The 24,096-nt window shown below is 44.9% G+C and overlaps 1 protein-coding gene across 4 annotated transcripts in view; it reads right to left on the bottom strand.

Annotated features, from left to right (window-relative positions):
• Positions 1-1,183: 1,183 nt before the first annotated feature.
• sema4d (sema domain, immunoglobulin domain (Ig), transmembrane domain (TM) and short cytoplasmic domain, (semaphorin) 4D) overlaps positions 1,184-24,096 on the bottom strand; it is a 54,804-nt gene continuing 31,891 nt past the window's right edge. For 2 of the 4 annotated variants that reach the window (XM_063210640.1, XM_063210642.1), the window contains exons 4-17: positions 16,707-16,840; positions 15,259-15,404; positions 14,159-14,221; positions 13,905-14,003; positions 13,648-13,741; positions 13,049-13,165; positions 12,150-12,301; positions 11,197-11,372; positions 10,688-10,844; positions 8,650-8,872; positions 7,849-7,964; positions 5,230-5,405; positions 4,718-4,764; positions 1,184-3,986 (exon numbers count right to left, since the gene is read on the bottom strand). In XM_063210640.1, coding sequence (XP_063066710.1) covers positions 2,926-3,986; positions 4,718-4,764; positions 5,230-5,405; positions 7,849-7,964; positions 8,650-8,872; positions 10,688-10,844; positions 11,197-11,372; positions 12,150-12,301; positions 13,049-13,165; positions 13,648-13,741; positions 13,905-14,003; positions 14,159-14,221; positions 15,259-15,404; positions 16,707-16,803 — 2,724 coding nt within the window. In that variant the 5' untranslated portion in view covers positions 16,804-16,840 and the 3' untranslated portion in view covers positions 1,184-2,925. Of the gene's footprint in view, positions 3,987-4,717; positions 4,765-5,229; positions 5,406-7,848; positions 7,965-8,649; positions 8,873-10,687; positions 10,845-11,196; positions 11,373-12,149; positions 12,302-13,048; positions 13,166-13,647; positions 13,742-13,904; positions 14,004-14,158; positions 14,222-15,258; positions 15,405-16,706; positions 16,841-17,001; positions 17,900-17,958; positions 18,200-24,096 lie in introns of those variants that run through there. The other 2 variants (XM_063210643.1, XM_063210639.1) reach the window with 2 other exon arrangements.

Here is a 24,096-nt window from a genome sequence, read left to right as displayed (position 1 = left end):
TCCAACCAGCTCAGAATCAGCAGATTGTAAGATAGGTGCTGTGGTTAACTGTAACTGTAGACCAATTACTCTGTGAAGTCACATGTATTGGAAGGAGACTATAGGATATTCTGGATAAAAGCTCTAGATGCACCACACACAATTGCCTGTCAATACTTTATTTCAATAGATAATATTCTAATTTTCTTTCTCCACCCCCCTTAAATGTAGTCAAAAACATGCACATGAACATGCACACACACATGAACACACACACACAATCACACCCACCTCAATTTCAGTCTATCAAAATTACAAGGACAGATATTTTCAAACCATTTAAAGTCAAGATTTATTTAGCCTCCCTGTTGACAGTAACCAAAAACTGCAAGAATGTATTTACATCACAAAATGTATATACCATATGTACAAAATATTTACACTATTTAGGGAGACAATTGTATAATATACGTAGGCATGGAAATGCTAACCGGCACAGTGATATTACCCTTTGTTCCATAGAGGCGTCACATAAAAAAAGTAATTACACTAACACAGCTGCTCATCATCAGTAGAAGTCATTTGTTTACATGGCAGAGAAAAAATACCAGATTTGCCAGAAATTAGTGGAGCAAACCTATTCTTCTTGGAGAAAAAATAAAATTTAAATCTGCGAAAAATCTTTAGTTAAAAATACAATAAAAAGTGTACAACAAAATAAATTACTCTGTAGCTTAAAGAATTTCAAAAAACCTATAGCAAGTTTATATTATATTGTACGTTTTTGCTTTAAAAACCACTTTAGTGGTGTTAAGGAATAAAACAAGAAAAAGTGGTCGGCTCCCAAAAAAGGATCTTTCAGACATCAGGAGTCAAGTCTGGAGCAATGCTAGGTGACGGTGGATAGCACAGCACAGCAAAGCATGCAGTGAGTGCATGCATGACTTGAGACAGGTAGAGAGTGTGTTGAGTTGAGTTTGAGTATAGACATGCATTATACATGTCTGTGGGGTGGAGGGGCTGGAGGGGTGTGAGGAAAGGGGGGGCAAAAGTCAAAAGGTGCCACAAAATGTCAAAGGTGCCACTCACCCACGGCTAGGCAGAAGAGTAGGAAGACCTGGTGGGTGTGGACCCCCCAGGCCTGGTCTTGCAGCAAGGGGGGGAGCAGTCTCACCACCCCCCGCAAGCCAGAAGCAGCGGAGGTGGAGGAGGAGGAGGAGGAGGAAGAAGAGACAGGGGGACTACTTCCGGACTTACACACCACTGAAGTGTCAACAGGGGGGAAAATGACAGCAGGGGCTGTGAGAAGGAATGAAGGGAACAGGGCAGAGCAAGAGAGAAGAGAGGTGGAGAAATAGAAGAGTGAAGGGAGGTGGAAAAAGAGGAAAAGGAAAAGGAAACTTGCATGAGTGAATGTGCATCAGGGAGAGAATGGGAGAAAAATGCATGCGCAGAAGGAAAAAGGCTAGAGGTACGCCAGCAATCACATGCCAAGATGGAAATGTGATGTCTGAAGCCTTGAAGCCTTTTGGAAAGTCCTCAAGAGAAAAATACTAATCGTCAGTCATGACTTGCGCATCACATACAAGCAGAATTCCATAACATCGCTGTTGTTCTGTCAGTATAGTACTTTAAAAAGTGAAATGAGAAGACAGGAGTGGCTTGGGTTGTCCCGTCACTGTCTACGAATACCACAGATCATTTCTGGAAGCTTCATTCTTGACATGAATATAAGGAATATACTTTACATCTGCGTAACAAATCTTAGCAAAGCAGCTTTCTATTCACAATAATTCATGTAATGTCTGTGAATATTTACATATTTATAGAACAAAACAAAAAATTATAACATAAAATACAGTCCATTGATTTAAGTGATTAGTTTTTGTATGAGTGCAAATACCATCACAGAATCCAGCATATTATTTTTTTGGTCTGATGTTGGTGCCAATTGTTTGTTGTCTTAGCTGTTTGTTAGTTTGGGGTGGTGAGAGAGGAAATGATGGCCAAAGCTCCACACGAATTAGAGGGAGTCTTCATTAAAAGATCAGTTTGGGAGACAAGGAGTTATAGGGCAAGAGATCGACGTTTGGCCCCTGGAAATGTGAAGCCAGCTCAGAAAGTCACTTTGCAGCATGACAGAAATACGACAGACCGCTTCAGCGTTTTGCGACCGCAGCAGTCGTGTCCAGTTGGTCCAGTCTTTATTGGTCCAAATACTTTTCCACAGGCAGGCAGTCAGTCAGGCAGGCAAGACCCTTCTCCAGCCCATCTTTCTTCTTGCATCGCGCATAATGTCCTTGCGTTGGGGCCCCTCTGCACTTTGTCACTGCCCGAGCATTAAAATGGTCAAAGAGATCCAGAACAGCGACAGAATGTTCTAGAAGTCTGGTGAAACATCCCTGAGGTTTAACCACATTATAGTGGACCACACAAGTCTTGCGCCCCCACAAAATATTGACACAGCAACATGGAGCCAGTCAGAAACACAGCCTCTTTAAAATGAATAGTAAATGTACAAACATAAATCTACTCTATATATACTCCAATTTGGAAAACATCAAACTCACTTACCAATTTGGTAAACCAGGTTTCCAATTTGGAATTCAAATTGAGTTGTCTTGCAGAAAGGATGCACAGGGTTACCACAGGTTTTTCAATTTAAAGCTAATTTCTATATTACAAAAAAATAATATTGCATTAGGCTCTGGAAAAAAGGGAATAGCCAGGTTGGGAACAAAAGTATATCATTATCTGATGGAATGCTCTTAGAGATCACTATGTTCGACTAGTTCCATCTACAAGCCTACAATTGGGGACGATGAACTTGAAATGGTGGGACAGGACAGTACATTGCTTAGCAGCTGAACACTGTTTGAACTGCGCGATCTGTGGGAAATGGGGGAAAAAGTCTCATTTAAGACATGCGCATACTCATGTGCTGCCTTAGTCTGCATCAGCATACTCAATAGGCTGCGATATGCAGTCCACATCGAAAGGCCTCTCCTTGGGAGGCGTCTCGTCGCCGTACCCTCGCAAGGGCACCTGACCGTTGCCACACTCGGGTTCCGTCTCGTACCCCGTGTCTCTCAGCGCCCGCAGCTGCGCTCCGTTCTGGAACAGCTGTTCCGTCAGGTCGGGCTTCTCCCCGCCGCCGTTGAGGACGGTGGTGGCCAGGGTGGTGGGCGTGGTGGTCTCCATCAGCCCCGCCTCGCAGGCGGCGTACGCGGGCTGCGGTTTCTTCTGCGTGCCCAGTAGCGCGGCGCGCAGACGCAGGCAGGGCGCGGGCAGGAAGCGCATGTAGCAGTTGTAGGCCAGCGCGGCCAGGAAGAGCAGGAAGAAGAGGAGGAAGAGGAAGAGCAGCGCGCCGCTGTTGTCGTGCTGCAGGTACTCGGCCGACGGGTCCTCGGTCTTGGTGCCCACCGGCCCGTTGCTGGAGGGGAGCATGGGCTGGAGGGCCACGCTGCTGCTGACGCTGCTGTCTGTGTGGTACGCCGCGTCCGAGCTGAGGGCCGGGGTTAGAGGGGGCGTTTGCTGGGTGGCTGCGTGAGGCGGTAAGGATGTTAGTGGCGGGGTGGTGGGGGAGGAAAGGAGCTCATTACCTTCAGCAGCGGGGGCAGTGGGGGTGCGGGCCGTCTTGGAACGTGACGACGACGACGTTGTGGATGACGAGGACGAGGAGCGGGGCCGGTGGCCGGGCGAGCGCGGTTTGGGAGGCGGTGGCAGCAGCAGCCGGAGTCTGTACCCGGCCACCAGCTTGGCGAAGTCTCTGGTGCCTGGCGCTGCCCGCTCCACGGACCAGCACTCGTACGCGCCCTGGTCCTCCGGCGCCGCGCTGTAGATCAGCATCCCCGAGTCCGACAGCAGGTGGAACTGAGAAGACGTCTCGCTCAGCTCGCTGCCGTTCAGCTTCCAGAGTGCAATTGCCCGGTTGGACAGCAGGGGGCAGGGCAGGTCCACGGAGCTCCCGGGCTTCACCAACATGTCCCGGTACTCCTTTGCTTTGGCTGCAAAAAGGAAAAGGTCAAGTTTAATCAGGGTCAACGATTTATTATTTAGGTGGTTTATTTGATAGGGGACAGACACGATACGATATATGCAGCAGACAGACACGTGGGGGTTTGGTGATGGAAGGATTATAGGTGTGTAACAGCTGATGCTTGTCACTGTCACCAGCAAGAGAGGTGAATATCACATGTTAAACTGCAATTCCAGTTTATTTCACAGAAAAAAGCACAGTGCAACAACTGATAAAAGTGTGTTTTACAGCCTGCATTTTTTGTTTTATGGCTCATGCCTATTGCCTCTGGATGGGACAACAACACTTAGACTGCCGTCAACCTCAGCAGCGACTTCATTAATTCAGACAGAAATATTGTCAACTTGGCCATATCCGCTGCACACTCTCTCCTCTTCTCTCCTTTAATTCAGGCAGTAAGCATAACAAACTTAGCCATATCCGCTATGCGGGCCTCGACTCTCTCCTCGGGCTCGGAACCTCATTTGTCGTCCTCTGTTATAACTCAAAGCACTAAGACAAACACAGCTGATAAGCGGAGCTTATATGGCGCAGTGCGACACTGATGTACGGCTGCACTGGGTCACTGTGTACAACGCGCTCCGTCTGTGAAGAGCCAGAGATGCGGCATGTGTCCTCATATCTCATTAGCAGGCCATTTCATCCTCCTGCCTGCTCATTGTCAGATGGTATCAGGCCCCAGAACCGCCATTAACGTACCTGCGGGACATCGCTCAGCCTCACCAGACAGGCTCTGGATCAGATGACTGGGGAGAGAGAAAACAGAGCATGACTTTCATTACTATTGAAGATATTTACAGAAAACATCAGAGTTTTTTTAAGGGAGGATATTTACAGGAAAATCAGAATATGAATTTTTATTATTCTTGAGACCTATGGGGGTAAAGAGTAACTGAAAGGCTCTGTGTTCACACGGCAAGTCACATTACTGAACCAGCGACCCTTGGGCTGCACAGTCCATCACTGTGTTTCATAATACAAGAATCTGATTCTTAGGCTGCGTCCATAAATTCCAACTGACACCTGGATAAGATAATTCCGTAATCGGTTCGAAAAAAAAAAAAAGACACAACATTCCACTCTTGATAAACGGATGAAGGCTCGGAATTTATGAACCGCCTCAAAAGATAAAGCTCAGAGTGTTGTGTGCTTGGAGCACTTGGAGCGGCACTTAGCAAACACACAGATGAGCATAAGGAAGCCATGCGTACCGGAGATCAGACCCCTCTTTAGTACTGAATATGTTGGCACACTTGGAGGCCCGCGGGTCCCAGGCACAGTACGGGTCCCGGGCCAGGATACAATCTCCACAGGTGGGGTACTTCTCACAGAAGGCCGTGGGGGACTGGACCACTCCCGAGTCGGAGCCAGCATACAAAAACCTCCCCTAGAGACAAAAAAACATCCACACAGTACAATGATTTAGACACTCATGCAGAAAACAGCAACACTAATTTATACAACATTAACAATATACAGAGACAACTCATGAATTAATAGGCAAGTACTTCAATAATCTATTAATTTGTTAGTGAAGAATACAGCTGCAGCATGTTGTGCTCCTCTGTTACAGAACACTAGATAGTGTGGTTTTAGCACACTGAATATCTTTCAGATGTTGCTGTGGAGAAGAGAATCCATATGGCATTTGTCAGTGCTTTGCGTTTAAAGGGACAGTGTGTGAGATTTTTAGTTGCTTATTTCCAGAATTCATGTTGCCCATTCACTAATGTTGCCTTTTTCATGAATACTTACCACCACCATCAAATTCTAAGTATTCATTATGACTGGAAAAATGGCACTTTTCATACATGAAAAGGGGGATCTTCTCCATGGTCCGCTATTTTGAATTTCCAAAAATAGCCATTTTTAGCTGTAAAAATGACTCTACTTGGACCATACTAGAAAATATTTGTTTATTACTTAGTAAACGTTCATGTAAAGATCAAATTTGGCAATAGGCAGCCCAGTTTCAATGAGCAGCATTGTTGCAGTACCTTTTTTGACCATTTCCTGCACAGTGTCCCTTTAACCCACCCCACCAAACCACTGAATTAATTCATCAGCAAAGCAATTAGTTGACATACGTATCAGTTGACAATGAAAGCAGTTGTTAGTTGTAGCCCCTAATGAGAGCAAAACAGATCTAGCATGACACGCCAAGTCATCATGCATTTCCCTCACCACCAAGCAAAGCGAACGGGCCATTGCACAAGCCCGGGCAGCCCCTCTATACTCCCTTCAACCAGACCCCGTCAGGCAGCGAGCGCCCGTATTCAGTTACATCTTTGCAGAGGTGTCAATTCCTGGTCCAGAAAGTAAAAACCCTGCCACAGTTTCCTTCCAACACAGGTGACTCTAATAAGCAGCTGGTCTTGAGTGTTCAATTATCAGGTGATTCGGAGATGGTTGGATCCAATTTGTGGCAGGGTTTTTACTTTCTGAACCCGGGATTGACACCTCTGCATCTTTGACTCTGCGGTCGGGAATATCAGTGTACCAAAAACCACCAACAGGTATCTCGTAATGTTTCTGTGAAGCGGCCTTGGGAAAACAATAGATGCACTTTGTGGGCGCTGGCTGTGAGATGGAGAGAGGAGAGAGAGCGACTCTTGTGGTCGCCTGATTTTTGCTCAGACTGGCTGTCTCCATCGCTGGAAAGTTTCTCCTTCCCTGCCGCTTGCGTGAACTGGCTGATATTACATGCGATGGGGATGGATGACAAACCCGGGAGATGGAGACCATCCTGGAGCAGAACTGTATAGGGATGCACCGATACCGATACTGGAATCGGGATCGGCACCCGATACTGCTCATTATACTCATACTCGTACTCGTCAAGCACTTGCCGATACCAGGAACGATACTGCTATTACACAAAACAATGCAAAATCTTGTCACGTTCTGTGAACTTGAAAGCAGCATGGAAAAAAGTGCCACCTCATACACTTACTAACATTTAAATCTACATGGAAATGGACAATAAAAACATCACAGGAGGAAAAAAAACAAGGCCATGCATTTATTTTCATTGTATGTTGGTGGTAAAAGGTATCGGTACTTGGTATCGGCGAGTACACGCATTTATGTACTCGTACTTGTATCGGTTTTCGAAAAAGTGGTATCGGTGCATCCTGGAGCAGAACTGTAAGCAACAACTTGAATTTGATCTGGAGGAGAGGGGGGGTGTGGATAAAGGGAAGCGGGGGCTAAATTAATAAGTGTATGAATAATAAATCGTTTGAGGGAAAATGAAGTAATAGAGATCAGATGGTCTCCTCAGGGGTGGGACAGAAGCCCATGGAGGGAATGCTAACCAGCTGTTGCTGATCTAGGCACACAATATTCTTTTTTTCACTCACTTCTTCACATCTCTCTCTCTCTCTCTCTCTCTCTCTCTCTCTCTCTCTCTCTCTCTCTCTCTCTCTCTCCCTCTCATCTCTCTCTCTCTCTCTCTCTCTCTCTCTCTCTCTCTCTCTCTCTCTCTCTCTCTCTCTCTCTCTCTCTCTCTCTCTCTCTCTCTCTCTCTCTCTCTCTCTCTCTCTGGCTGTATATATCTCTCGCTCTCTGGCTGTATATATCTCTCGCTCTCTGGCTGTATCCATCTCTCTCTCTCTCTGGCTGTACACTGTATCCATCTCCCCCTTTCTGTCTGTCTGTCTGTCTGTCTGTCTGTCTGTCTGTCTGTCTGTCTGTCTGTCTGTCTGTCTGTCTGTCTGTCTGTCTGTCTGTCTGTCTGTCTGTCTGTCTGTCTGTCTGTCTGTCTGTGAATGTCTGTCTCTCCCTCCCTCTCCCCGTCTCTCTCGCTGGCTCGCTCTCGTGCGCCTTACCCCTTGTGTGGACAGCAGTAAGGTCTTAATGGCCTCAGAGTTTTGGAGGAGCTGGACCTCCTCCACTGTGTGGACTTCTCCGTCGTAAACCACAGATTTATGCAAGGCTCCCTTATCTGTTCAGAGAGAGAACACCAAGACACGGAGGAAGACATGAGGACAGTAACCAGATATGTACTTCAGACATCACCAGATATAACCAGAGACTAACTTCAACTTTGAAGTTTTAGAATAGAATAGAACAGAATAGAATAGAGCAGAATAGAATAGAATACACTAGAAACTACAAATCTTTAGTATCATTACACATGTACAAAGATATTCAAAGCTGCTCCATAAAGTACACACATCAATATACATACACACATTCATGATGTACAATGAACTACTATAAAACTATGAACCTACGTGCTACTACATAAATTATACATAAACCAAACTAGTGAAATTCCCACTGGAGGTAAACACAGTAACAGACTTGAGAATGAAGTGGTGAGCGGCATTAAAGTTATAGACTGACTGACTGACTGATTGACCCAGATAAAGTTCCCCATAAGGGAGTGGCAATAATCAAAACAGAAGGGCCACATGGCTTTGTTAGAAAAGGAAAATAAAACCATATGAAGCCTCTATTAAGATGCAAATCACTCACTCTAGTCTGAGTAACCATACCCAGGTAATAAAAGTGACTAACCTCAGACAGTCTCTGAAATACAGCCCAAGAACACTGATGCCAAGCCCAGTCATGACAAAGGACATTGTAAACTTTACGGACCAGATAGTAAAAATGAAAAGCCTCACCTGTCCCGGTGAAGATGATGTCATAGACGTTGTTGTCGAGGGCACGGACCCTCTCCACGGCAATCTGGGTGTAGTTGACGTCCTTGGTGATAAGCCTGGGCCCGTTGCCAATGGGCAAGACCGGGTCCTCGAGCAGTGGGTGGTCTTTGACAAACTGCAGAGTCTTATCAGGAAGGTGTAGCGAGCTGTTGATGTTCTGCAGACGGTTAAGGTTGTTGATGCACTGCGGAGCGGAGAAGAAAAGAAAAGAGACAGAGAGAGAGAGAGAGAAAGAGAGAAAGAGAAAACAGGTTGCTTTGATGCTTTGATGTGTGTTTCTGCTATTGAGCCCTGCCAATGCACTGTGCCATGGTTAGCGTGCTACAGAGATCTTGTGGTGATGTGAGCAAAACAGTCGGTCTTGTCAGTGCCATTTGTTGAGCGTCCTTGATTGAACTTTCAAAAATGCCAAAGACAAAAAAAATTGAAGAGAAGATCAGCAGATAGACCATAACATTGAATCATATTCAAGATATTCATAATTCATCGGCATAATCTAAAGGGTGAAATGATGATTTTGCACTGGAGGCAATCGTGATTGAAAAACATATGAATGAAATAATGCGCGAAGAATGTCTGTAATTTTGGCAAGTTTTGAAGGCAGGGGTGTTTTTTTTATCATACTACACAGGGTGTCCGCGGAGTCTAAAAAAGTCTAAAAAAGTCTAAAATTACACATTATCCATTTTAGGCCTAAAAAAGTCTAAAATATAGGGATTTTTTGAACTTTAGTCTAAAATTGAGTTTGAGTAATTTAAGACCTACGTTTCAATGCAAAATATCGACAAAGGATTAATGTTTATTTGTTCTGTTTTGCTTTGTTTTACGTCGTTTTCCACACCGCTGTTTTTTTCTGGTATTGTGGCAGTTATGGTCTGTGTAGTTCTACATGACATGTTGCTGTTTGCAACGTACAATAATAAAACTACAGATGTGATACGGAAATGTACTGTAGCTCCTCCTCCCCTTCCACCGCGCAGTCTGACCAAAGATTCTCTATTCTGACTACTAGCCCACGTTAGTGGTGTTATATCTAGACATTGTTTATATCTAGACGACGTTGTAAAACTATATTGGCGTTGCGGTGGCCATACATTAGATAACTAGGCTACTTGACTGTCTTAAAGACCTGGAAGAAGTTAACTAATGAGGGAAGTCAGTCACCACCTCATTGAAAAAGAACGGATTTCTATTTGGAAGGAAAGGTGTCGATTTAAAACAGAAGACAAATGTGACAGTGCAAGCCAAGGGAATATGCCAGCACCAGTGTGAATCGTTGCAGGTAAGAAGTGATTTTTAGGTATTGCGGTGGTGATGGAATAGTCAGGTGTTGGCCGTGGCTTAGCAGTCTAGCGTAGTCGTTAGCCTCAAAGTTGGCGAAGCTTGATTGTGTCTGTGAGAGTAGCGACGGTGTGTGTGTGTGGCTAATCTGAAATTATGAGCGAGTTAACAGTCGAATTCCCATGGAAGTGCCTTTGTTGTAGGCCTATTCTGTTTGATGCCTTGGTATTTTGTACTGGTTCTGTGGTAGCAATTTGCAAACTGGTGGGCATTTTTCGTGTGTGCTGTCACATGCACTTCTCATTAGCTCTAGGTCCGTCAATGTTTTGAAAGACCTCAGGAGTCTACAGTCAAAATTCTTTTTGCCAATGCCAAACATAAACAAAAGTCATCACTTTGATTTTCTGTTCTCGCAAGGAGGTGAGAAACATTTGTTGTTGCATACACTTGCTTTTCCGATACCACGTGTATATTGTGAGACAGAGAGCAGCCATTTAGCATGTCAGGACCTCCCCATTTACGACTGATGGAATTCAAGTAGCGGAGCTTTGGTGTTTTTTGCCTGGGGAAGGCCCAGTAGGGTCGAAACGACGCAAATGAAACCTATAGGAGACGTGCATTGTGCGGCCACTTTGGTCTTTTATTCGTGCTCAGACTGACGAAACGGCGCACTGAAGACAAAAGGAGCTGTAAGAGTATATGCATAGTCAAGACTCACCGCTCCGGGGCGCGGATTAGGCGTCAGGCCGTTGTACCTCACCCACTTGGTGTGGGACTGTTCAACGGTGGCTTTTTGCATATATTTTCCCTTCGAAAACACTTCCTCGACCGATGACATGTTGTATGCACACACAGCTGACAAGCCGACGTTTGCCCTGAAGGAAGCAACAAAGGGTTGGGGGAGTCAGAACACATAAGTCCTTGTCCTTACTACGTTGACGTCCCGTTACTGTACTGTAACAGTTTATCCAGCTGTGCTAGCAGCTGCATTCCCAAATCAAGAGGAACAGTCGGTTAGGTTATATTTAATCTACTGTACACATTGTAATGAGTGAAACTGATTTGAATTACTCTGAACACAAGATCTGGTTAGCAACACCAGTTTGCCTGCTGCTAAATGAATGAATTTTGTTGCTTTATAAGCAATGTTGACAAAGTGCCTATTTTCAAGTGGATTTCCCAAGTGAATACAACACACGGTTCAAGCCAAGCTAAACCCACACCCACCACTGAGAGGTGAAGACTCCGTAGATGACCGTCTCCCTCCAGTCGGGGGTCTTGAGGATAAACACGTCGTGAACCACGTTGAAGACAAAGTTGAGCTCCGGCATGGAGCACACCAGCTTAGCCTTCAGGAAAGACGTCCACTTCTTCTGGAGCGTCCTCTGGCCACCAAGATCACCCTGAGATAGGGGAAGGGAGAGGGGGAGAGGGGGAGAAAGAGAGATAGAGATAGAGATAAAGATAAAGATAGAGAGAGAGAGAGAGAGAGAGAGAGAGAGAGAGAGACAGAGAGAGAGAGTGAAAGAAAGAGAGTGAAAGAAAGAGAGAGAGAGTGAAAGAAAGAGAGAGAGAAATTGAGATGGAGATGGAGATTACATCATACATTACATTACATTAAACTTAGGTGACTCTTATCCAAAGCCACTTGGTTACAGTCCTTGGAGCAGTGTGGGGTTAAATGCATTGCTCAAGGGCACTTCAGCCATGGAGTGAGATAGTGGAAGGGTAGGATTTGAACCTGCAACCCTCTGATCTAAAGCCTTAACCACCTGGCCACAGCTGCCCAAAGTGACAGCAGCTGAGCAAAAGTGTGTGTTTGTGTCTTTAACGCTGTGCATCATTTCTTTTGTATATTTCTGTAAAAAAGGACATGACAAGTTTCCCTGCCACCTGGCCTCAAATCCTACAGTCCATCTCAGAAACCGAGTCTCTCACGATGTTCTATGCCCTAACTGGGTTAGATAAAACATATTACAGGTTTTATTACCTCTGCCAAGGAGGTTATGTTTTTCCTTACGCTGGTCTGTCTGTCTGTGCCTGTCTGTGCCTGTCTGTCTGTCAAACAGCTTCCTTGGCAGAGGTCTGCACTCTCGGAGTGCATTTCTAGCTTTTTTTAATGATAAGCTAGCTGGGATGACCTGAACTGTCGCAAAAGAGGGACCAGGTGCCATGCTCACCTTACACACTCGTGCAATCCTGGGGATCATCAGCTTGCCGTAGAACTCGTATTCCACAGACACCTCCGTGAAGAAGTAGTAGATCTTATCGTCCTCACCATCCGCACTGTTCTTGCTCTCTCTTATCACGTCAGCAAACACGAAACTGGGCTCTGAGGAAAATGTGAGCATGTGGGCATGTGAAGCTGGGTCATACATCAAAAAGCATATCCATTCCAGATTAGCATTAAAAATGTGCAAATCCTATCAATAATGTAATGGCATTAGCCCATAATGCATGGCAACCAAAACAAGAATAGCTCACTACAAGCTTTAGTTGTAATATATTTCCTCATCCAAAAAAAAAAACATTTGAGGATTCTATGTAACAAGCATATAGCTCACACTAACACCATGTAAGGCCAGCATGTCCAAGTAGACAGGTTATCCTTTGACATGAAACAGGTGAATGCGATTACCATTGACGCAACAACATTAAAGTCAGCAACAACAGGCTTCCGTTTCTCTTTTTTCATATGACATTACAGATCTACATCTGATGAATGGCATGGCCTCAATGCCCATAACGTCATATTAACCCATTGTGTCCTGGAGACACATATACGCTGCATACAGGCTCTTGAGATTTGAGGGTTTTTATTTAAAATGTGGGTATGTTAGAGCTGAATGAACACATTCTAAAGCAAAACGAGGGTCTGAGCTTTTAAATGCAACATATTTCATGTTTGAATGTGCTTCGGAGGCTGAGAATACTTTCCCAAAAAGGGCTTAGGACAAAATGGGTTAAAACAAAAGAGAGAAAAACGGAACCTGGTCTTGTGGCCTTATTTTGTTGTTCCGGTTGACTTTGTTAGTCCAGTACCCATATGAGAAGGTTTGGAACATGTGATTATTATTACCATTGAGCCAGGAGGTGGAGTACTCTGTGCGCAGTAGGCTCTGGGAAAGGGAGTATCGAGAGATGATTGGTTCACTGCCCAAGAAGTTGTAGGCCGTTCCAGAGTACAGCTCTCCGTCTAGGGAATATTACACATAATGGAACTTTAACATCCAAACATCCAACCGCATAGACTTTTATAACCAGGACCGTGGTTATATAATGCAGTGTATGTGTGTGTCCATGTCGGTGTTGTGATGTAGATCTATGCATGTGGTACATTGTGTGTGTGTGTGGTAATGTGATGTCTGTGTGTGCGTGTCTTGCGCGCGTGTGTGTGTGTGTGTGTGTGTGTGTGTGTGTGTGTGTGTGTGTGTGTGTGTGTGTGTGTGTGTGTGTGTGTGTGTGTGTGTGTGTGTGTGTGTGTGTGTGTGTGTGTGTGTGTGGTAATGTGATGTATATCTGTGGTATATGTCTGTGTTTGTCTTGCGTGTGTGTGCTAGCCACAATGTAGAAGCAGAACTTCTTCCAGTCAATAGTCTTCAGAAGAAAGAAAAAAATGCAACAATGTATTTTTCCCCTTGGGTCCCAGGGGCCTCCATCATAACTCGTGCTACTCACCAACCATGACGGTGGTGAAACTCTGTGCAGGATCGAAGGAGCATTTCCCCCTCCCATCCTCTTGCCTCTCCTGAAGTTTAAAGTCGTTAAGGGTCTGAGACGGATAACAAAAAAAACATAGAAGAACGAGAGAAAAACATGTCAATTGTGTGTCCTCTTCAGCAAGGAGGAAAGAAAAGGTAGAAAAGAATAAACAAGAAAAGAAAGGAAGAAAACATAACAGAAACTCTGTAGAGAGAGAGCCATGGATGACATACCAGGTGGTCACATTGAGGCTGAAAGGCATTCGTCCCACAAACGTACAGGCTGTCTTTGTCCAGGACTTGAAGAACCCGAATGTAGTTCAGACATTCCGTCTGTGTTGAGGAGAGACAGACAGACGGGTGAGCGAACGAACGGGGGTGAGTGGAAACATGTCGGACACGCTTCAATGCTCATAACAGGCTTAAGTGATGGAAGAACACTGATAATGGTTTCTTTAAACAAACATGGCCATCAGTCATACTCGTACCTCTTTCGACTTTCCTTTTGCAATGCATCGGTCCATGTGCGTTTGTGGAACTTTCCAGATCACCTGTTGCGGAAGGAAGCGGGACAAAGGTTTGTGTACAATTTGCCTAAGCAGCAGAAATGAAACTTTGAGTCAAGAGATAAAACGCTTTGTCACCACAGAGAAGCGCTGTGTCTTCTGTGCATGGTACACCTTAACTAAACAAAAGCATTACACTTAATGTCCTAGTTACGGAGCAATGTGGTGCTAGATAGATTCCCTTTCAGGTGGCACAAAGGACACTTTGGCCATAAATTATATTACAGTAGAGAAGGGATGGGCAACTTTCATTGTAAGGAGGGCCAACATTTTTTTTAATCACTACCATCAGAGAGCCACATGACCACGCCCTTGCGAGAATCAACAAAAGGATAGTTAACTTTTACCCCCCTATATGTATAGCTGAATGTTTGTATTATTATTTTTTAAATGTATTATTTAGTATTTAATACATTTGTATTATTTATTTTATTTAAAAAGAACCTGGTCTTTTTCATGTTAATCTAGTGAGGAGGTGGGCCGCATGTGGCCCCCGGTCCTCCAGCTCCCCAAACCTGCAGTAGAGCATTGTCGTTTTACTGGCCCAACTGCATTCTTGCACCCTGGCACACGATAAGAACCCACATCCTCTAGGATTCCAAGACCAACACCCTTAGCCACTAGGCCAGGAGTGTCAAGTCATTTCAGGTCCAGGGTCCACATACAGCCAAATTGGATCTCAAGTGGGCCGGACCAGTAACATACTTGGGAAATGTGGCAAATTTCTATTTCATTCCGGAATCACATTGCTAGTCAATCATCTGGAGGTTTATGCCAGCGGGCCTATTAGGACCATCGACAGTAAATGGCGAGAAAAAAAAAGAAGACTCGTTCTCAAGTACTGATAACCTGAAATCTCAAACACCTGCAGCAACTTTATAATGGGTTAGAGATGTATTTCTTTTTTGACATTTAGTTTTTTCCCTCCACAACTCTGGGGCCAGATTAAACCATCTGGTGGGCCACATCCGGCCACCCTGCCTTATGTTTGACAGCCCTGCACTAAGTTTAAGTTTCCTCACCTTATTTTTCCTGACTGTGACATTCTTCATACTGAGCTCAAAGATGGCCTCTCTTGCACCCACATACAACACGTCTCTCTCTTCGCTCAGCAGTAGCGTAGAATAGTTGAAGACTCCTGGCTCGGCAAACTCTACCAAATTGACATCTGTAGAGAAAAAACAGCACACAAATATTCAGTCAGATTAAAAGTAAATTAATTAATAAAGTCAAATTAACAACTGGCTCAAGGACTATTTTCAAAGTAGGTGCCACTGGTCAATTCAATTAAGTCTTCTAGGTTCAGATTTCACTTTCAGTGGATTATTAAAATAAAATTAATAAAAACATCCACCATAAAAGCTCTGCTTTCTTATTTATGACACTTTAAAAGAGGGACTCCTGATTAGGGAGAGAGAGAGAGAGAGAGAGAGAGAGAGAGAGAGAGAGAGAGAGAGAGAGAGAGAGAGAGAGAAGGCATGGAAGGCCAAGCAAGCAAGGAGCATGAGCACGAGCACGAGCTCACACACAAGCCCAAGGGAGATGATTTATGATAGACTTGGCAACACCCTGCGTTACGCTATGTCTGGCAGCATCCGTGTCACTCCTCAGAAGGTGCTCGGGTTGCGGGTGCCGGACGCTCGGGCATAGCACCAGCAGCCGCTCATACGTACACACGCTGGCGTTCGGAAACCCCCACCCACTGCCCGCCCGGCCATGTGCACACGATGAAAGCAAACACTCTGTTCTCGATGACTGCCTTCTATTTTGCAAGGTCCCTCTGAGGTGACACAGACTTTGATAGCATACTTAGTTACACACGTGTCCGCGCGGCAAGCTAGCTTGTTACTGATTCAGAATTGGGATTAAGGAGTCCGACCTGTAAAATGGCAACCAAATGTACTAAGAATTGTGTGTGCTTTTTCTCTATTACTTTGTCGTACTAGCATGTATCGAATTTATGAAATTAATGTGGTGTATCGTTAGCCTAGGAATCCCCATGCAGCCTTCCCATGCACTCGTTCCAATCTAAAGAACAGCATGGCTGAAATCTTCACCCGAGTTTGGAAACGCAAGAGCACAAGACACGAATGAACACAAACGAAAGCTTGTTGTTTACAGATTCATTATATTAACAGCAGATGCAAAATAGCTTTTTTTATTAAGATTTAGATGCCACTTTAAATTGATCCTACTCCCCTAAGGGGAAATAAAGAGATGGCTCCCAGACTATATCTCACTTATGATATAGTCCAGCGATAGCCAGGCTAGTGTACTGTATTCACTTTGAGGTAAGATCCTCCCACAAGATAAAATATTATTTTATTAAAATATTTAAATGATGTATTAAATAAAATCAACACACATCGCACACAGATATGCTACTTTGTAATAATAACAACTACATGAAATGCAATGTAATAATGTAACTGAAAAGGAAAAACATGCATGGAATGGCTGTGTTTTGTACCTTCATGTTTCCACGAGGTCCTGGGGCCACTGGATGGCCCATGGGAGGAGACCTCCAGGAGCAGGCCGAGGAAAACCCCCAGCACTCCGAAGGCCATGTTGTTCTCCGGGATCTTTGGCAGAGTGAGGTTACCCCTGTTTGGAGGACAGAGAGAGAACGAGAGAGAGAAAAACACAACAAGCACAGGTGGAATCTCGTTAGTCAGGAGCCTACGGCTGACAGCCTACGCTTGATGTGATCAGGGGTGAAGAGTAGAGGCAGAGACAGACAGAGACAGAGAGAAACGGATGCCAACCTCTCCGAGTGAGACAGATTAGAAGATGTGTGCCGTGCAAGCAGCTCACAGAAAAAAATATGCCTCAGCAGCCACAGACCACTCACTTCCTCCCGATGCTGTTGGTTAACAGTGCATTTCTCACTCAAGCGGGCGAGAGAAGGAAATGCTCTTTTTAAAAACAACAAAATATGCAGGCAGACATGCATGAGATGATGCTTTCAGATCCTCAAAAAATATTCATTGTTTTAAACAAAAATCATTTAAAGCACACCATCTAGAGACTAGAGAAAATTTTCCTAAAATGAGACATGTGAATCTGCACCGCCACAGCCCCTACTTTGTTCACCGCTGATAAGGCAGATCAAAATCAGAGGCTTGCGTGACTAAATCATCATATGACATAATCCCCACATGCAACCAGCTTCCCTGTACCAGAGAGCTACAATACAATTCCCTCCCATTCTTTTAAAAGTAGAACTATTCTAAAGGCAACACTTCCCCATGGAAGCACAATTCTTCCAGATGCACCATCCATTGTTTTGTGTACAGCAACCTTTCTGCAGCACAGGTGCAAGGTAAAAGAAAAGACAACACCTCAAGGGAGGTGGTGATGAGGGGAGGAAGCGGAGAAATATAGCGTGCCAGGGAGTTCAACCACTGGCAGAAGTACAGACAAACTAACAAACCAACAAAACAAAAAAACGTGATGACTTCTAAAAAAAGTGATGACGATGTGTCAGAATTAGCAGCTGGAAGCTGAAACTGTAGCACAAACAAGTTTCCTGCGGCACGTTTCTTTTCCCCACACCTCATGACTGAATCCCAGGGCTGACAGAGGAACAGAGCAGTACAATGCAGAACAGGACAAGAGCTCCTACAACAGGGTACAGGGTACAGGGTCAAGGCAAACACACACGCTCGCTCGCTTACAAAAAACCCCCACAAAAAAACCCGCAAGGCCCCGGTCCGTCCTACCTTTCTTTTTTTGGCTAGTGTGTCTAACTTTCGTGCTCCCCAGTGGATCCTTCTGTCGGGCTTATTCATGTGCTCTCTCGCGCATCCTTAACCTCCTGATGGAGCAGATAACTGGGGTTAAGAGGCTCGCATGTGACGGCCGGGACACCGCGCTGCCTCATGCGAAATAAAGCCCGGGAGGAGAAAGATGACACCAGAGATCGAGTGCCTGTTAAATAGCCTTCACTGCCAGGACTTTCTCATTGTGTTTTTTTTCTCTTTACATTTTGCTTCCACCTGCCATTCCACAGCAAAAATCATAGCTGCATTGATTGATGTGTCAACTGTCATACCATAAGCAATTGTTAATAATTAATAATGTTCAAATGGGGCAAAGTTATACAACTGGAATTTGAAAACTCTAAAAAGCAGTCATGTTGCTTACAACTCAGCTCTTTTTACTATGAAAATGATTGATACAAGGTTTGTAAGGGAAAGGACTGTAGAAGCATTTGTGTGTGTCAATGGCTGTTCTGTTACATGTGCTTGGCAGAAAGACAACATTAAATGGTCTGCAGCACAGTTAAGAAGACAAGGCCCAGACTGGGCATCTAATTTGTTTTTAAATCGTTAAAGTTTCTCCAAAGTCTATGCTAAAGTTTCACTGGATGCAGTCCCAGCCCTGACCCTGGGAAACCAGGAGCCAACAACAAAAATCCTTGGTCCAGGCACTTCAGTTGGTTGCTTTATTTAAGGGGCAAATGCATTAAAAAACACCAACTCGTTTCGGCGCTGTGGCCTTCATCAGGGCCTGATGAAGGCCACAGCGCCGAAACGCGTTGGTGTTTTTTAATGCATTTGCCCCTTAAATAAAGTTTGTTTTTTACTACATGAACCAACTGAAGTGCCTGGACCAAGGATTTTTTTCCTTCTGTCTTTTTTGAACATTGAAACCCTTCCAAGAGCACCAGTTGGTTTTGAGGAACACTAGTAGCGCTCTACCAACTCTTTTGCTGAACAAAAAGCTCTGATAGAGAAAAACAATCAAGGCATTAATAAGTTCAATTTAACCTAATTTTCACCTCTTTGTTAGGCGCATGACTATTGTGTGAATTAGCCACAACTGCAGGGCTTATTTTTCAGCAGTTTTGCACTTCCACAAAACATCAATCTGAGAGAAATAGTGAGCCCATAATGAAAGTATCAAGTAATGCCGTTGAAAAAAAAATGGGGAGAACCCTAAACACAATGACCCAAGTCTTCTTTTCAGCCTTCTCTAGTTTCGTTGTGTGTGTGTGTGTGTGTGTGTGTGTGTGTGTGTGTGTGTGTGTGTGTGTGTGTGTGTGTGTGTGTGTGTGTGTGTGTGTGTGTGTGTGTGTGTGTGTGTGTGTGTGTGTGTGTGTGTGTGTGTGTGTGTGTGTGTGTGTGTGTGTGTGTGCTGCCCAGAGGTTAACCTGAGATCACAGAAGATTGCTCGACCTTCGGTAATGGGGCAGAGCTGCGGATCAGGACACAGGGCTCAGCAACAGGCACTGCCTGGGAGAGACCTGGTGCTGCTACTCCCTGCAGGACTACTACCAACAGGACACGATAAATGGGTCAGTTGACCCTGGCCCAGGGAGAGAGGGGCCCAGGTTTCGATGCCCATTACATTGCATAGTATATTAAGCGACGGGTAGGGGGGCTTTCAGATGACTTTTGTCCTGGGCCCGGTCAAAGCAGTCAGTGGTCCTGACTCCTACTGTACTCTAGCCAGAGTGTCTGGAGGTAATGCACTTTTGGCCAGCCTCCATAGTAGGGCTGGGTTTACAGAAAATAAACCCCACAGCCAGATGGCCACTGCTCGTTGAATTTTAGTTTTTTTCTCTCTCTCTCTTGTGGCTTTGGTGGGTGTTTACAGATTGGAGAGGGCTGGGGGGGAAACTGATCCCGTGTAGGAGCAGGTAGAACTGGTTCTTCTTTTAACGTTCAACTTGAGCAGAGAAAGAGGCAGCACAGGTGTCTTCTTTTTTGATAATTTGTTTCTTAGAGGTGAATAAAGACTAATATATCGATGCCACGATGTGCATATTCATCAGAGTCCATACTTCAGGCACCTGTAAGAAAGCAATAAGCAAACAAAAGAACACATCCGTGCAGCACCAGCTTTCTCGGTTTTTATTTTTTTTATTATTTTTTTTATTCCCCTTTGTCCTGTCCTGTTCTGGTTGCAGACACCCGAGTGCCAACCCCAGAAGTGCGGAGTATGTTGTCCTTTGTTCCCCAGAGAAAAGAGGCAGTTTGAGTCGCATGAAAGATGGAGGAGGGTCACCAGAGGTTAAATAAAGGTCTGGCCCGCTGCTGGGCAATCAGATGCCCACTGTTCGCCGTTCCAGCTGACTTGACATCTGATAACAGGTGTTTTATAGCCTGAAGGCCCGCAGCTACTGTAGCATAATCCGTCCTCCTCATACACTGGCGGAATACTATAAAATATTATGTAATCGTATTACAGGAAAACAATCATATTAACGATTTTACAGATAGCTGACATAACAGTTGATCAAATGCATTTTCAATGAATGGGAAAAAAACACCATAGTAATTTCGCTCCACTGAAAAGGTCATGTTCTGATTGCTGCCAAAGCTTTGGGATGAATTAAAGTAGTGGAGCCCGTCAGAGGCCTTGCATCGAACCATGAATATTCCACCATCACCACCACACGACACAGCCGTGCAGTATGTTCCTGCATAGCATCATAGCACACAGTTTAGAGAAAACGCAAGTCAGGAGGAAAATGAAAAGGCAAAGTAGCCTGACTGGTCAGAGACTGACTCAGAGTGAGCTTTGAAAAAAAAAAGAAAGAAACCCTACAAACGGACAGTTGAAAGCTGCGGGCCGGAGTCATCATTAAAATTACTTTACGAGGACACGGCCCGGGTGGAGTCATGTTGAGCATGTTGGCATTGGTGGTTATTGCCCTCCCTCCCTCCCTCCCTCTCTCTCTCTCTTTTATTGGCCATTCATTGAATAGGAGCTACTGGACGCATGCCCCGGAGCCACTGGGACTGGGACATCAAAAGGTCAATATGTAGTAGCACAAAACCAGGTTTTTTTTGTAGTTCACATCCGCTTTGAACAACATCCCACCTGGAGGTTTAAAGAAAAGAAGAAGAGGAAAACAGACCCAGTTCAAAAGCAAAAGACAACCGTCTGTGTCATGAAGTCATGGCAATATACATAGTTTCAGGTCAATTCAGCTGATGCAGTTCCATCCACGACCATAGGCTACTCTCGGCTTCAACTGTCAGTTTATGCTCTCTGACATTTTCATGGCTGGAACCACAAAATCACTGCTTTACAGGACGACAACTGGTGGGGGTATTTTCCTAGCAGCTATTTCCAAGAGTGTGTGTGTGTGTGTGTGTGTGTGTGTGTGTGTGTTTCTCCTTCGTTCCACGACACACAGTAGCATCTACTGTGGTTGCAGTATTCCCCGAAACCAAGTATCACTTCATAGTGCAGTCTGTTAAAGCGATCATATGTGTGTGGACATCAGTCTCAAACTAGACATCCACTAGACTTCCCCTTTTCCCTAGTCGCCCACGGAATTGCAATTGCCAAAAGGAGGCCTACGTTTGGGGAATGATTTTATATAAATATACAGAGAAACAAAAAAAACCCTAAACTTCAGTGTTCTAATGGCACTGCAATCAACATAACATAGGGTACAATCAACATAACACACACAAAAACCATGAGAAATAACAGAGCCCTGATCATAGCCCAGCACCATCCTCTACACTGCTCGCTACTGGGCAATTACAGGAAATCGGTAGCTTGCGGTGACTTTAAAATAAGATATTGACAGGATGCAATGAATTAAGCACTGCCTTGGGGCCAGGCCACACCAGTGTCATTTCACAGCGGACACTCGGCCATTGTCGGACAGTTCCAGTTTGGAGTGACTCACTCACTCATTAAACTCAACTAAACTCGGTCCCTCATGCCATAGTGCTGTGGTGTGCAGGTTCACCTTCCAGCGGAGACCGGTGTTTTCTTTTGTGAGAGTTCTGTGACCCAGCGCAAAGTCAGCGTCCAAATTTGCTCGGACAAAAGGATCGCTATTTCTCCACTGTCTGGCCGAACTGACTATGACCTTGGGAGGCATCTGAGTGTGTGTGTGTGTCTGTGACTCACACGCAAGTGGGTCACTTACTAGCAACCACAATTTGGACACACACACACGCACACCAAACAAGCATGCCAGGTTCTATGCCCACAGTTTCCAAAACTCCCTCAAACAGTAACATTTGCAGAGTAACAGTCTTATAATAAGGCTGGCAGAGAAAAAAGGAGGTCAAAGATACAAAGGACTTTTTGTTTCCATGGGGACAAGAGTAATCTCTATTCTCTCTGTGCAGTTTTTTACATTGGATAAACAATGGTGCTGAGAAACACCACAGAGAGAGAGAGGGAGAGAGAGAGAGAGACAGAGAGAGAGAGAGAAAAGAGGGCCCATCCACTTCCTCCACTCCCCATGCTGCCAGTTCGCATGCCAGGCTAGATTAGTCAAATGCCGGGCCAAAAGATCTCCAGTGATCCCGGGCCCCAATGGACAGGGCCATGAAGACCACAAGGGCTCAACACTCGCCGGACAGAACATGCCACCAGAATAAACCAATTACATTCAAACGGACAAATGGTTTAATATATTAGCATTCGCAAGGATACGAGGGCCGCTACTCGTCATGTGTGTGCAGAGATAATGGTTATTGTAATAGGATTGTGATTGGTCACTTATCCCTGTGCATGGTCAGGGACAAAGATAGGAGATTAACTAAGAAGAACATCCTTTTTCTTGATTTATTTAAAATATAGGTTATATAAAATATTATTGGTCATTCTATTTTGCTAATGCTAATTCTAAATATATGCCTCTCAAAATACAGTGTCGTCTACAATAACCACCCACAACTGACTGGCTTTCCGTGTCAAGGCCCTGGTCTCCCTAAAAAAACACATCGAGCTAAACACCTACTCAGAGATCCCCCACCACCCCTGACACCACCCCTTACCCTGCCACCACCTTCACCCCGTTTGGCAAGTCACAGGACCGTAACTTTTTGGTCGGGCATCAATATGGGGGAAACTCTTCCCCAGCTCTCTCTGTGCCCTTCCTCCCAGCCTTGGCTCTTGCTTTTGGGCCTTGGCAGACACTTGAGTCCCCCCCCACCACCACCACCATCCATTCTCCCACCATTCACCCCCCTGCAAGTCCCGTCAATGTGGCTAGTGTCTCAGCCTCATAGCTGAAAAGGTTGAGTGTGCGCATCCTTGGCACCAACAAACCCCATGCCATGCTCCACAAGATTCCGCAAGCCATGAATATCCGGGGTAGAAAAAAAAACGACAACAAAAAGGACAAAAAAATGATAATCACAAGTTTCCAAGCTTACTGAACTGAATCGGTTCAACATTTTGAGGTTAGTGAGCATTCACTTATTTTGTGGGCGCTTGATGGCCTACAATGCCCAGTGATCGATGAACTTGATTGCTATTGACTCATGACAATACCTCAGGGGCGAATGTAATGACCAGTGTGACAAATACATTATCCAGGCCTCTATTTTAGCCCACAAAACCCTCAAAAGAGAAAACCTTTGTTTTTCTATATTTTTAAATTTCCCCCCTTCCTTCCTTGTAGAGTCTGATCATCTTTTTTCTGTGCAAATGTCCAAAACGAGGAGCGTGGAGTCTGACTGTTTTTTTCTGTGCAAATGTCCAAAACGAGGAGCGATGTGACATGTGTTATCTGTCCGGCCATGTCAAGGAAAGCGGCAACCCAGAAACACAATACCGCAACCACAGCGTTTGGCCTTGATGACAGATGTCTGCCGAACTATAAATAATGGCCACGCTAGCTTTTCTGGTTTTGGCACGCGATTCGAAGGTCTCTGCTCTCTGGCCTCTCCAAGTGACATCATATTCCTCACAGTCACGGCAGCAGCAGCAGTAGCAGCAGCCAACACTAGCAGAATTCCATTCATTCAAAAGAGAGTTCTAAGATTCAAAAAGTCTTCCAGAATGACCAATATGCAAGCAGAAGTACAACAGCACTATCCAAGGCACTCCGAGGTGTTAAAGAGAGATCAAAAAAACATTTATGACATACTGTC

Source organism: Engraulis encrasicolus, chromosome 11 (genome assembly GCF_034702125.1).
Source record: "Engraulis encrasicolus isolate BLACKSEA-1 chromosome 11, IST_EnEncr_1.0, whole genome shotgun sequence".
NCBI classification, from domain to species: Eukaryota; Metazoa; Chordata; class Actinopteri; order Clupeiformes; family Engraulidae; genus Engraulis; species Engraulis encrasicolus.
This window is presented reverse-complemented; position numbering and strand designations above follow the sequence as displayed.